Source organism: Morone saxatilis, unplaced genomic scaffold (assembly GCF_004916995.1).
Source record: "Morone saxatilis isolate NCDOM2014 unplaced genomic scaffold, NCSU_SB_2.0 Contig3, whole genome shotgun sequence".
NCBI lineage: Eukaryota > Metazoa > Chordata > Actinopteri > Moronidae > Morone > Morone saxatilis.
Window position 1 is genome coordinate 21,489,083 of NW_023339873.1, and position 14,781 is coordinate 21,503,863.

At 40.1% G+C, this 14,781-nt stretch overlaps 1 protein-coding gene across 3 annotated transcripts in view; it reads left to right on the forward strand.

The window, feature by feature from the left end:
• Positions 1–14,781, forward strand: part of ccdc88c (coiled-coil domain containing 88C) — a 49,259-nt gene that overhangs the window by 8,685 nt on the left and 25,793 nt on the right. For all 3 annotated transcript variants that reach the window (XR_004797144.1, XM_035674152.1, XM_035674151.1), the window contains exons 4-5: positions 12,470–12,539; positions 13,804–13,862. Coding sequence is in view for 2 of the 3 variants with exons in the window: in XM_035674152.1 (XP_035530045.1) it covers positions 12,470–12,539; positions 13,804–13,862 (129 nt within the window). In the remaining variant the exon portion in view is untranslated. The remainder of the gene's footprint in view (positions 1–12,469; positions 12,540–13,803; positions 13,863–14,781) is intronic.

Consider the following 14,781-nt stretch of genomic DNA (forward strand, 5'->3'; position numbering starts at 1 on the left):
TCGCTGTGGCTCAGAGGCAGAGCAGGTTGTCCACTAATCGAAAGGTTGTTGGTTCGATCCCCGGCTCCTCCCACCACATGTCGAAGTATCCTTGAGCAAGATACTGAACCCCGATTTGCTCCCGATGCTGTGCATCGGTGTGTGACTGTGTGTGAATGTGTTAGTTTCTGTTCGATGGACTTTACCATCGCTGAGTGAATGTGGCACGTAGTGTAAACGTGTGGTTGGATTACTATACAGTACAGGTCCATTTACCATTTAAAGCATTGATTTTCAACCTTTTTCCTTTCTTTCCTGTCATTGAGTAAACTGACTCGGTGACATATTTTATTGGTTTTTCATATTCTATTCAATGCATAACAATAGCTGTAGAGAACAACTGATAAACTGTACAACAAACCCAAACAGTGAACTCAATAAACTGCAGGAAGTTTGTGTAAAACCATTTGGATAAAGTTTGAGCAGATTATTATGTCAGAGATGAGCTCTCTTTTTTTGTCAATAAACTTTCTGAATATAGCTTGTACTCAGGTCTTTGAAAGTTAGATCATAAATAATAATTAAAAGAATAAAAATAACATTTTATTTAGTTTTCTTCACAAAAATGAACAAAAATGCTCATAAAAAAATCAAGAAGGCATCGCGACCCACTGTGAAGCTTTCCCGACCCCCAGGTTGGGAACCACTGCATTGAACTATCCATGAATTCATCAGAAAAAGCAATTGACAGTCAATAATAACAAAACGTAGAACCAGCTGAATGGGAACCACTCATAAAGACAACCCTCCTCTGGTAAACTCCACAGGTTGCCTTCAAATGAGTTGTACGGTACCACGCGGGACATTTTACAGTGAAATAACCAACCTGTCAGTGCTTTCTGATGTATATGCTGCTATGTCATGGAGAAACAGTTTCTGAAATACATCAAATATAACTTTAACATGCATGTGCAGCAGCTGTTATTTACTGGCCCACGTATGTGCAATGCGATACATCGCGATGAAATAAGCTAAGGCAGATTTATTGGTCAGGGTCTGTAGGCTTTCTTCACTGGAGACATTCTGACACGTCACAAGAGGAAAAGCAGAGGTGTACATAGTGAAATGAAGCATGGCTGAATTCCATTTAGCTGCTTCAGTGTCAGGGTCCTGGTTGTTCACGTTGGCTCGCTGACTGAATAGAACGGAGCCATCATTAATATCATCAATGACACCAGTGTTTTTCCTGCTATAAGTCAAAGTGTCTGCTGTGAAAAAGGACTTTCCTTTCTTTTTAGATATAGCCAATAACTGTCTGAACACAGGCAGCCTTACAAGAACTTTGCCTACTTAAAATAGTCCAAAATTTGCTATGAGCCAACGTTTGGTGGCAGTTTTTGGTACTTGACAGTTTTCGATACTCTCTGCGACAGACACATTACGGTCAGTAACAAAGAGGTGCTGAAGTTTGATCATTGTCCTGGTAGTTCATTAGTTGATTAATACAGTGCTTTTCAAACTCCGGTCCTGGGACCCACAGGGGTCTTTGACAGGGTTGAAGGGCGTCCCCTACTAAAGAAGGAATATAATATTTTTCCTTTTTGGAAGTTGTAACAGAAAGTGAATAACATAGGGTTGGCATGCTTTTATTGATTGGGGGTCTGTAGTTTAAAGTGCATCTACTGGGGGGGGGTCGCTGACATGAAAAGTTTGAGAACCTAAAACTATTAAATGAATCTATTACTATTACTATGAACTATTTTTGAACTATAACTGTATAACTAAATAACTATTTTTTTGTGAATATTTTCTGTTTGTTTAGTCCTATGACAGTAAACTGAATGTAGTTGGGTTGTGGACAAAACAAGACATTTGAAGATGTCAACCTGGGCTTTGGGAAACACGATGGTTTGTCTGTTTTCTGACATTTTGTGGACCAAAACAACTAACACACAAAAAGATTGACAGATTAATTGATAATGATAGTAACTGTTAGTTGCAGCCCTAATGGTAGTAAATGTATTTTTGAAATGATCATAGACTTAATCTGTTGTCTCTCTCTCTCTCTTTCTCTAGCATTCCCTTTGCAGTGTAATGGCAGGTCGGGCAGCTGCTGCCTCCCTGCAGCCGACTAAACCTCTACAAGTCTCACTGTGAGATCTGAGATCACTGTCACACAGCCGCGCACGCATCACACATAATGGACCCAAACTCCAACAACGAGAGGAAAAAGACCTCCTGGACCAGCTGACCTGAGGCTCTATTCACAACAACGTCATCTCATGGCTGGGATTCAGCAGCTACCTGTTAACTGCCTGATAAATGTTTGCTGAACTGTTCCCCTGAAGGAGCACTGAAAATACCAAAGAAAGAGCTTGGCTGTCGACCACGAGCAGTTTGTGTGTCTGTGGTTTGGTCTGTAATTATGGGGAAAGAACAGGATCTGCTGGTGGCAGTGAAGAGTGGAGATCTTCTGCTGGCGCACAAACTTCTCTCTAAAGTCAAGTGCAACAAAACCAGTGAGTATGGAGCCGACGGTTTAGTCTTTTTTTACTAAGCAGTTTATTTATTTGTTTCTGTGCTCTGGGCGTGCGAGTGTAATCGTTTCCACTCTGAAGTAGAACTTAGATAGCAGAGCCAGAGCTGTTACTGTGGGTGATGTTGCTGTTATACTTCTAAACCAAGTCGAGTTTCCTCACGATAACCACAGGATCAGGTTGAGCTGTCAACCACAAAAACACAGCCCCCTCTGGCAGTCTGGTCAGGGCCAATTTGAAACTAAGTGGATTCAAACTGCGGCACAACCAGAGCTAATCTCCTAAATGCAGACCCCTGCAGCTTGTGCGCCTTTCTGTGTGGGTCGTACGTGGCTTTCTTCTTTCAGAGTTCCTTATCTGTGTAGATTTCAAGCCAGGCGACAAGCGAGCTCGCTTTACAGGAGCATTGTTGTAAAATGACAGGGTTCTCCCTTATCCGCGCCCGGGGAAAGTTAAGGCCAAGCAGGCTGTGAAGTTGAAGCCTCTCTTTGTGGCGTTATCTGTTCTGGGCTTTCATCAGTATGGCTGGCTGCTCAGTGACAAGCTCTGGGAACAGAGCTGTGGCTGTCAGGAAAAAGCCTGTTACACACTTTACACACTACACAGACAGCGAGCGCTGCTTGGCAGAGAATATTAAAAGTGATATTGTCTGTTTTTGTACTGCTGTGTGCTTCTGTTTTTTGAACAGCCAATGACTGCCAATCAGGCTGGGAAAAGGGAATGAATAATGCTCTCTGCTGTTTTATAAACTACCACCAAGGTAGTGGCTCAGTAGACAAATACAAAAAGCAACTATACTGTGCAGCTCCCAGTTAATATGGAAGATAAGAAATGGCTTATTCATTAATTGATAGTTGAATAAAATAAATAGATGCCTATATATAGGGAAAAATAAATAAACATTTGAATAAACACAGACAACAAATAATTAGGGATGCACCGATATGAAAATTGTGGCCGATACCGATATTAATTTTGCTGTTATGGCCGATAACNNACCTTGTTGGTTATTGACCTGGCTTTTGCGCTGTCCTTGGCAAATTTCTTGGTCTGGTCGAGTACCTGCTGTATTGGGCTCCCAGCTGCAGCTGCTGCTGCTTTCGTTTGGCTAACGTTCGTCTGGCTAACGTTAGCAGCATTTGCTTTCTGCAGTTGTTCGTGTAGTTCTGGGTGGCGGTTTTTCAAATGACATATTAAATTTGTGGTGTTGAATGACTTGACGCAGCATCCTCCTCGCATTACCTCGACTTTGCAGGTGTTGCATACTGCTTTTCGATTTGACACCGTGAAAAACGCCCACACCACTGACATTTTTTCTCCTCTTCAGTTTAACATCCCACCCTGTGCTGCCACTGTCGCGTGCCCAAACAAATACACATGGCCAAAGGAAAGATGGTATCCTAAGTAAGAAATGTCTTTATGTAAATCATTTTGAGAGGAAACAATCAATCAGACTTTGTTGTATAGCACTTTCATACAAACAAAATGTCTGTGTGACTCTCAAATCAAAGCACAACTGACCAGCTTATTCTGGAGCTTTCAAAGCTGAGGAAGACGGTGAGATGTGGTTGAAACAGACACAGACCTGCTGCTCTTTTTACAGACAGGGAGAGAGCAGAGGAGAGAGACGAAGACTGCAATGTAACCTGGAGTCCCAACCTTTATGATTCCAATGTCAAAGTTATGAACCAAGCTTCAAAGTATTTGTTACAGGCCTCATTTCCTGTGGCTCTTTTCATGTAGAAAACAAACCAGATAAGTTTGTAGTTGTGCTTGTTAAATGTTTGATAGCATGTAGTCCACCAGTAGCACTGACAATATTGGTCAGAAATATCACATGTAGATATAATCCTTCTGCCCTACCAAAATTAAACAAAGACTCTCATTATTATGTCAAACAGAAAGTGGCTCAGATAATATAGAATCCTTCAGTCTAACATTAATCATGTGTAGCTCATGCAGTCCAGACACAATAAAGACCACATCTGCTGCTGACTGTGTGTGTGTATAGACACCATGAAGTGGGTCATTCTGGGCAGTATGGGGTTAATCTGTCCATGATGGTTAATCTCTAACCACAGTCCAATACCCTGGCCTTAACACACACTCCACCCCACACACGTGCATGCACACATCTCATAGTCGAACCTCGAGTCAATGAGTTACGAGCTGTAGAATGCGACTAGGTTTAGGATCAGCTGCAAGACCAACACACACACACACACACATCCAGCTGTTCATATGGGGCTGGGTGTTTGCTTTCTCCTAATTAGATGATGTCTCGGCAGACATACAGACTGTACCAGTGAACCTCCCAGTCTCCCCAGTGACAAAGCACTAACAGTTTGTGAGTGTGTGAGAGAGAGAGGAGGGGGGGTCCGTCACCTCCCTTCTGTTCCCTCTCTATTAAGACACAGTACACAGTAACCTGATATCACAAGCTCTGAATACTAAGCTTTTTACTCTTCACACTGGGTTTTTTGTCCAACTGGACTGTTGGTCAACAAAGATGAACAATTTTAAGACCTGTGTTAGACATTTGTCATTATTTTCTGACATTTCAGGCTATTGATTAAACAGTTATTGAAAACTGAATCGATCGATTGATAATGATAATAATAGCTGCTTACTTGTTAAGTGCTACTGATACATACTTGCGTTTGGCATTGTATGATTAAAGGGAACATTTGAAGATTTGTATTTATAGTAGGGCTCCAGTTAACCTCATTTGCTGATTTCATAATTGATAAATGTGTCAAAATGTTTTGTATTAACTGACAAACTGTTTTTTCTATAAAATGTAAAATCTTCAAATTGCTTTTTTTGTCTGACCAGCTGTCCAGAACCCAAAGATATTAAATGTACGATGATATAAAACAGAAAAAAGCAACAAGGTCTTCCTCACTGGAGAAGCTGGAACTGAAATATTTGATATTTTTGCTAGATGAATGACTTAAACAATCAACTGTCAAATTGTTGGTGATTGTATTTCTGTCAATTGACTAATTGATTGATATCATAGTAGGGTTGAGCAAGTACTCTAATAAACAATAAATAAATAAAGCAACTTTTATTAAAAAACAACTTAGGTCAATCGCTTTTTTAACTATTGTGATCGAAAGCAGCATTACTCAGAAGCTCAATTCTGAGGCTGCTCTGTAACTATTTTTCTAATAAATATAGCAATCAAGCCATATCATTTTCAGGCCTAAATGAACAACTTCCTGTTAGTCCCACCTATGTCCGGTTTAAGCCCTGCCCATCCCGAGTATGGATACAGATAATATTGTTTGTTCTTCAGTTGCCACTGTGCGTAACACTTGATACACATTTACATTATTATATGAGAATTAATGATGGGTTGTGTATAAGTGACACACTGGTGGAGATATGTGATGGATTTGTTTGTTCTGAATGTCGACTGTTTGCTTGTCACGTCACACAAGCACACGATTAACCACATGTTAACCTGTGAAAATAATGACTTTTACAGTAAAACTATTTTTTGATGCTAGAGGTAGCAGGGTGTAGAAAGTGAGATGTTGCGCTACAGTGACGGGACCAAATGACGAAGAAATACATTGTTGGAAAAAAGGGACACTGTAGCCATTGGTTGGTCAGATAACAAATATTTACAGGCTGTCAATGGCAAGCAGTACAACAACCTCTTTTATCACGTCAAAATGAAATATACATGAGTACGAGGAATTTTTTGAAATGTGCTCCAGCTCTGACACAAGTTGCTCTATTGTTGGTGTAAAAAGAAAGAAATCACAATGCAGACATCAGCGACGAGCTGATGTGAAAAGCCTGGAAGGACTTTTTTTTTTTCACTCATTCTGTCTGATCACACAGTGTCGGATACTTTGACAGTGTTTGACTGTGACAGCTCTTCACAAGCATTTAGAGGTGTGAAACTCTTGAGATTTTATTGTTGTGTTGTAACTTAAGCAGAACTCTCACTCTCACTCTCTTTCTCTCGCCCCTTTCCCCGCTCACTTTACCCCTCCTTGGTTACCGTGGGAACTGCAGAACAAAGCCCTGAGCCTACATGGGATGTTTTGAACTCCATATCCTCTGGCCTACTTCGTACTCACACACACCCTGGCTGGGTGGATTGTCATATTCAGTGTGTGTGTGCAGTGTATATATATGGAGGGGTGAGGCTGGACTGTGAGGTTATTAAAGAGGAGTGTTACCTTTTGATTTCCCCCCAACTTAAGATACTGTGTGTGTGACTGTGCGTGTATGTGGTCATGGCCAGGCCTTTGACTGGTAGAGAGGAACAACTGGGGGCTCAGAGACTAATGTTCCTAGTGTCAATAGAACAAACCACAAAGAAAAGAAAGGAAAGAAGAGGAGGTTACTATGGAGGAAGGAATGAGCCTTCACTTGTCTCCCTGTTTCTGTCAGTCAGTCTTTGAAAAGTCTCTCCACCCTCTGAAAACAATTATAAACTAGTCTTTAAGGAACAATTTAGTTAACAATTAATAATCTTGTACAAAGTCCAGTACTGCTTTTAATCTATTGTGCAATGAGATTCAACCAACCTGTTTTGACCACTGGCAATATTTTTGGTGCCTTTTGTCTTCCAGTCTGTAAAATATCTTAAAGCCTACTTTTCAGATTTCAGTCAAATTAGATGGAGCTGGTGGGCGTTAGGCCACGGGCCAAGGAATAAAGGCCTTGTTTTTGTTGCGGCTTTGCAGATAATGCCACTAAGGACTGTTTATAGGACCTATTTGTAGAAACGGGTGATGTTTTTCCTCCTACCTCCCAAACTGTGAGGTATAACAGTAACAATGAGCAGTTGTTCATTTATAGTTTTGATATCTCATGCATTTTCCTCTAACTGGCTGTCAGTGTCTTGTGGGCCTGGTTATAACTGAACAGTCAGGGTCGGGTTACCTTTAATTCTTGAACACGTGCAAGTGCAGCCACTTTTAGATGACAAGCAGAGTGATCTTGTAAAATGTGATAGCATTTCAACCACAAGTGACACTGTGGCAATAAGTGTAAATACATCTAAATGAGTCTGATCCACATATTATTTTGACCCTTTCATATTTCAAGAAAAGCCATCCGCATTGTTCATGTATCACCACTATGGATCTAGATTCAGGTTAAAAACTACTTTACTTATTACGATACTATTTTTAACATACTCAGTGGATTTTGTAGCCTTTGCCGAAGTGCTTTTTCATTAATGTATGATTATTTTTGGGCATTACTCTGTTTCTTTATTAACTTCACAAAGTCTTTTTTGAAATCTTCCTTTAGCTTTTATCCTTTGGTGCACTGTTACATTAAAAATCCTGTTAAGTTGTTTTTTACATCCCAATACAAAGAGACCCTGGATTTGTCAGGAAACACTGCTGATGTTGGCCCGTAAAGCCCACTGAGATATTTTATGTTGAGCTCCATTTACCAAAAGGAGCTAGTAGCAGGAGCTCATTGTGGAGGAGAGGGCGAGGCTTTGATTTGAACCTTTAAAGTGTGAGAAACGTTGTGGAACACAGAACCTAGCAGGCTGAGATCAAAGTCAGAGAGGTCGGCTGTGAGCCGCCCACATTTTAGTTTGATCTTGGATTAGAAATGTGGACCAGGTGTGTTAGTTGGGCCATGGATTTAGGCGTGTGTTGGTGTGTGTGTGTGTGTGTGTGTGTGTTGTTGTGTGTGTGTGTGGTGTGTGTGTGTGTGTCTCTAAATGGGTCATGCAGCAGGCTTTATTGATCCCTTGTCAGTTTTAAGTGTTAGATCCTGCTGGTGATGTTGCTGCAGGAGAATCTCTATAGATCTGAGCTATCACTAGTACACACACACACAAACACACACAGCGAAAGTCAGAAAGAGAGTGCATTTGGATTAGACATTGACATTGACCTTACTCCGTCTTTGTTTTTAATGTGTGTACACTGACATAGTGTCAAACAGAATCTACACCACAGTTATATTTATAACGCAGGTGCAGGTGGTATTAACCAGAGAGCAGAGTGTAAGTCTATCTGTCTCATCTATAATAAACAACCAGCTAGTTAGCACTGACCTTAACTGCGGCATTAAAGCCATTATCTTTGTTTACGAATGGAAACACCAATTGAAACACACCACAGAGCTCTAAATCAGCTTGCATGTAATAGAGCCCTTTTCTCTGGTATTAAAAATTCATGCTACAACTATTGTGGACAATAACATCATAACTAAAAAGTTTTTAAAAGTTTAAGACAGTTGACCTAAAATGACTTTAAATGCAGCACAGTGATGTTTGTCTTTGCACTCATTCATGTCTTCCTACATGTTCTGATTTCTTTTGAGTGTTAATATTTGGCCATTGACCACTCAAGTCTTAAAGAATGTTAAGTAAGGATTACATGCTGGGTGTTAATAGTTAAAAGGCATAACTTTATAATGTAATAGTAATGGACCGGCAGTTATATTGGGCTCTTATTCTGGTTTGCTGCTCGTGCTTTGTCTCTCTTTGACCAATGGAAAGGCGCTTCTGCATGGTTTATTAAGAAAACCATTTAGCTGAGCTGTGCTGTGTTCACAGTTCCCTCTGGTGTTGTTAACATCAGAGTCTTTCACCTCTTTATGTAGTCAAACTGCTATACTGACACATCTATTCTTCCAATATGTGATACATAAGCCATACCGTGGTTTGTTACTCAGTCTACCCTTTGATAAGGGTATACAGTCATTACATGAGTTTGTAGTGATTTTATATTTATTTATAACACTGACCCATCACTGGTATCTGATTCAAAGTGTATTAGAAAGTTAATTTAGAAAGGCTATTAGTGTGCTCCATAGTGTTTTTAAATTGTGGTCACTACAACTCCTATGAGGGGAGAGCAGCATTGAGCTGAGGGTGATATCATGTAACAGTCAAAGATGATCCCCTGGGAAGACACTGCCATTTTTTGTCTTTTACGAGTGGTCTCGACCACTATTAAGAACAAGCGAACATCCTGTGCACCCAGCGACCTTGTGGCCAGCTTCTGAGTGGTATGTCATTCCTCGGGGAGCCATCTTTGTAACAGCACATACAGCATCTGTGTTCCACACTGCCCTCCTGCTGTGTAGGCTCTGCTGACAAAGTCGTCAGAGCCACACAAACACTCTGACGATGCTGTAAGCTCTCATAGCTTATTCAACAGTATGTGCATTGTCAAAGCACAGACAATCTTTAGACTATTCCAAAGTGTTATCTGCTCACACTTAGTCTGTTATAATGCTAATGTTAAGACTAGTTTTCATGCTAAGCTCAAGGCAGCCTAAGTCAGTTATGCTGTGTTTAGTGTAGCTTAGATTGATAAAGGTTGAGCCAGGTCTGACAGTGTAGAGCTGAGTCTGACAGGCTGAGTCTGAGTTATCCTAAAATGGATTCTTCACATAACAATATGGCATTATCGCTGGTGTCCTCAGTGTGATGTTTGGGCCACACATTAGGATTTCTGCTAGCTAGTGGTAAGAATCTAAGAAGAGCAAAGCTGTTTTTTCATTCAATTTTATATTCTGGTTGAATAAATCAGTATCAGTCAATCGTAGTGATGGAAAATTTCCTCTTACTTGCTCACTGATGTAGTATTTTTAGTGTTTAATTAATGGTCATTGACCTCATCTGTACGGCAGCATATTGCTGCCTCAACAGAAGTTATAACAAGATGTTTTTCATGTTGTAAAAAAGATATTGCATGTTATTACAACATAAAAAGTTATAGCTACACGTTATAGCAAGAAACTTTTATTGTTATAACTATGTACTATATATTGTGTTATATTAAGCTTCCGTATGTGTCTTGACGAAACAAACAGAAACTTCTTGGCACAGCTTCCAGACTGACAGTGCGTTACTGCTGTATTCCTGCTGTGCCTTAAAGACATCTGGTAGCCAGCTCACATGTTTTATTCACACTGTACAGTGTGTGTGTAAGACAGACAGAGAGAGAGAGAGACGGGTTGGGTCTCTGGTTACCTCCTGGTGTATAGGCCAGTGTAACATTATCTGCAGGTATTGCACTACCTCTACAGCGAGTACCTCAGAGCTGTCTGTGCAGCTCAGTTGGAGCTGTGGTGTAAGCAGGTGACACTCTACACCAGACCCCATATGTCTTTAAGTTGTGACAGTGACCAAATATATAAGAAAGGTGAATGGGTTTTTCCAGTCCGTGTTCACTATGGAAACAGCAGCACCTCACGTGTACATTTTGATCTCTATAGTTTGTGTGAGACTGTGTGCAGGTGTGTGCTGTGTTTTTGATTGTATTATTCCAGCCAGCCCTTCCCTGCTGACAGTCACTTCCCTCATCCCGAAACACCCAGATCTAAAACACACACACACACACACACACACTTCCATTAGCACATTTCCCTTCTCCTTAGCCAGGGGTCATCAACATGTCTCCTCCCATGTGTCCTTCTGTAAACCTAATGTCTTCCTATGTGACCTTATTCCCCTGTCATATTTCCTCATCTCAAAACAACATGCTTTAGACAAATTACAGGTTTTGATGAAGACACTGCTCCTCCCTCTCTCTGGATGCACTGGTCTCTGTGTTTGCTTTTGATTCATTAGAGTTCAGAAGAAAATATTTAAATGCTATTATTTGTTGTTCTTTGTCCGTCTGGACAGTCAGGTGTGTTTTAGGAGACAGGAGAGGATATTCTGGAATGGAAAGCATTCCCTCCTAGTGGGCTGTTTCTTTCCTGACTCACACACACAGATTCTTTGTCGACAGCAGGGTGTTTCCTGTTGGCTCCTCGCCTATATACGCATGCAAACATGTAGGCACACAAGTCTGGGTCAGTAGGTGGCTGGACTTTGATTCATTTCTATAAAATGTGTTTTGAAAAACAAGAACATGTGGGCAGATACTGTCGGCTCTGCTTCCACACCACAGTAAACAAGCTGCTGTTAGAGGAGCAACTACTAGTTAAAATACTTGTCCTCTTCTGTGCTCATTATTATGAGTTTCTGTAGGTGGCATTTTTGAAACATACATACATAAATCTTTTGTGCTACAGGATGCAGCTTAGGAATCATCTACCTGCAATCAAAATGACAGAAACCGTTATGTAAATGTCAGAGAATTTTTTTTCGTGATATCATGCACATTTTCATCTTCTAGCCTCGCCAAACAGTTAGAGAAATATTTTGCTATGTGGGCAGATGAGAGGACCCTGAGAACTCTGCATATATGTTAACATTTCAGCTCAAATCCCTAAGAATCATCTAGACCTGTGAAATGTAATTATATATATAACCTCCACTTCTGCCAGTGAACTATTTTCTCTGTGTGCTCCTTCTACCAATTAAGTTATTTATCTTCTATTAATTTAAATTTGAATGAGTCTCTGTTTTGTCTACTGTTTAGCCAGATAATTGTGTAATCATGTTTCTATTCCATGTGTCCTATCTCTCAGCTTTTACATTGTCATGTGATATATCTGATGTCTTATTTTGCCCTGTTTGAAAAGGAAAAAATACAATTTAAGTGACTATTTAGAGTCCAGCAAATGCATTGGCATGACTTATATTATCAGCTGATTTTTAGGCGTATAAATTGGCCAACAAGCAACGATATGTTAGAGGTTGTTTGCTGTTTCCCAGGCCAGCCAGAGAGCACTGACAAGTTGTCCTGCTCAGTACATAAATGGTTGACAATTCTTTGATAACCAAACTTAAGGGATCCTTACTGAAAATGTTGATGTGATTATGTTAAAAGACAAATATTAGTGCTTAAATTGTTATGAGATTTTTATTATTGTTATCAGTGTCACCTTAATGCTTTTGTTGCCCCCAGTTGATGGACAGTGTCTTGTGCTCCTGCAGTGTTTATCAGTAACACTTGCCTTTTTCACAGTTGTCATTATGACCATAAAATTAAAACATGTATTTGTTCTTTCTCTCTCTTTGCCCCACAAACCCCCCGACCTCCTCTTCTCCACTGCAGGAGACCTTACAGCAGTTAGTAGTCATGCCCCTTCCTAACATCCTCTGCATCGCCAAGGATCCCATATCAGGTAACACACGCTGCCACACATCATACACCCTGGGCTATTACTGTCTAAGTCCTACATATTTACTACTACTACCTTCTTGTCTGTGCTTTAACGTATTGACATATTGTATCATGACCATACAGTATACTGGCATGGTCCTCCTTAACGTTTTGTTTGGATTGCTACCATCCTATTTATGTAATTACATTCCCTTTGATCCCATGATTTAATCCTGTTCAGTTTCCCTGGCCTGCACTGAATTTGGTAAAGAAAAAAATATGTTTCTTCTTCTACTTGGATTCTGCTACCGTGAGCTCATTTTAAAACTTGTCTGTTGGAGAATTTAAATGATCACTGCAGGAACTGGAGGAAGTTTCTTTTTGCTGCTGATGTTATGATTCATATAAGGCACATAAATCATGATGAGGTGATTAGATGCTTTATTGATTTACTGCTTAATAGTTTTGAACTTTTATATGTAGTGAAGTTACAAGATGGCCATTAAAAGAAAATTAATGATGATATATTTTTATTGATCTCAGAACACGTTCTTTATATAGTCTCACATGTACTCATCTGCAGATACAATTTCTAACCTTAATGAAGTTTTCCTGTTTAGATAAAGGTCAAAAAAGAAATGCGTGGTTGGCTGTTAGCAATGACAGCAACAACATCAATCCAAGTGGCTGATCTGCTCTGAATCTTAGTCATAAAGTCTATTATACTGAATCTGGCAGGTTAAAGATGTCTTGTTAGGCTTGTTGTAAGCATGAAGAGTCATTTGTGGACAACTATTCCCATCCTCCTGAATTTTCAGGTATCTTGGTGTTATAATTTGGTGAAGTTAAAATGACATCCTTCTTACCTTAATAGAAAACCAAACTAAGAGAACTGTACAGTGTCTGTGTGCAATTGTATGAACAATAATAATACAAAGTCTGCTTTGAGAAAATTGTGGCAGTAGTGCACAGATCTGTTGACATTGGCTGTGTCTTTGCAGACTTAATAACTGTGCTGTTAAATTGTGGTTTGTATTTGTTTGTATTGGATAACAATAGAGTCTGTAGTCAGCATTGGAAAGTTATCTGTAGCATAGTTTACTGTAACACTGCCTGAGGTGTGAAACAGACTCAATATGGATTATTTCTTTCTCCTTTTGTTCAGCTGTATCAAGATTTCTTGCATTTGAAGTGTTTTGTAAACTCTGCTGCAAAAAGTGTTAAAAGGTATATTCTCTCTCTATATATATATGCTCTTCAGTGTCTCTCTGTTTTGTTTTCTGCAGCTAAGAGCATGGAGGATATGAAAAGACTTTTGTTGCTGATACTAGGCTGTGCTGTCCAGGTAACACACACACACACCCAAACACAGCAGCTTACTGTACCACCCAGTCTCTCCCAGGAAGTGCATTTGTGTCTGTTTAGTTTTGCATGTCTGAGCACAGCCGCTCAGTGTGCCTGCTGATAAGGTACAGGGTGGGTTAAAATGCAGGTGGAGTCACATCAGTGACATATCAGTGGTTTATATACAACAATAACCATCAGGATTATGGTCCTACATAATGAAAATGTTTGGCACAGTTTGATGGTTTAGTGCTTCAGGGCACTGTAACGGTTGTTTTAATATAATAATTAAGTACACAGTTCGGGAGTAATTTTGTAAACCGATCTAGATATAGAATCAAAGATGGATCAGCGATGCAGGGTGAGAGTTAATGTGGGTTAATTAATTAAAGAGGTGGCTAGTCATGTGGTGGCTGAGGGCAGGTGGTTTCTCTGTCAGCTCTTTGTTTGTCCACCTCTCCCATGGCTCTGAACCCACCTAACAGTTTTTTTTCATCTCACCTTTTTCTAATCTTCCTTTGCCCGCGGCTGCTCTGTTTCTCTCTTCCTCGCTCCCTCCTTCCTAATTTCCCTCCCTTTCTTTCAGTCTTCCCCTCCTTTTGTCTCCTTCCCTACCTGTACTGGTTTTACTGGTTCCAGGAAAGAGGAAGGCCACGAGGGAGCGATGAATGGAAAGAAAGAGGAAGGGAGGGGTGGATAAAGCCACATGAAAATGTTGTTGATGCTGTACAAAATAACTCTCCACCCCAGCAGTAGGCAAATAAATAAACATTTGCCATTCATATTCTTCATCGAACTACATTTACCATAGTCCTATTCTGCCTGAAACAAATGTAACAACACAGATAAATATTAACAACCACGATTTTATTAAATGTGTTTCATATTTTAATTTCCTCCTGTTTTGTGTGTGTGTGTGT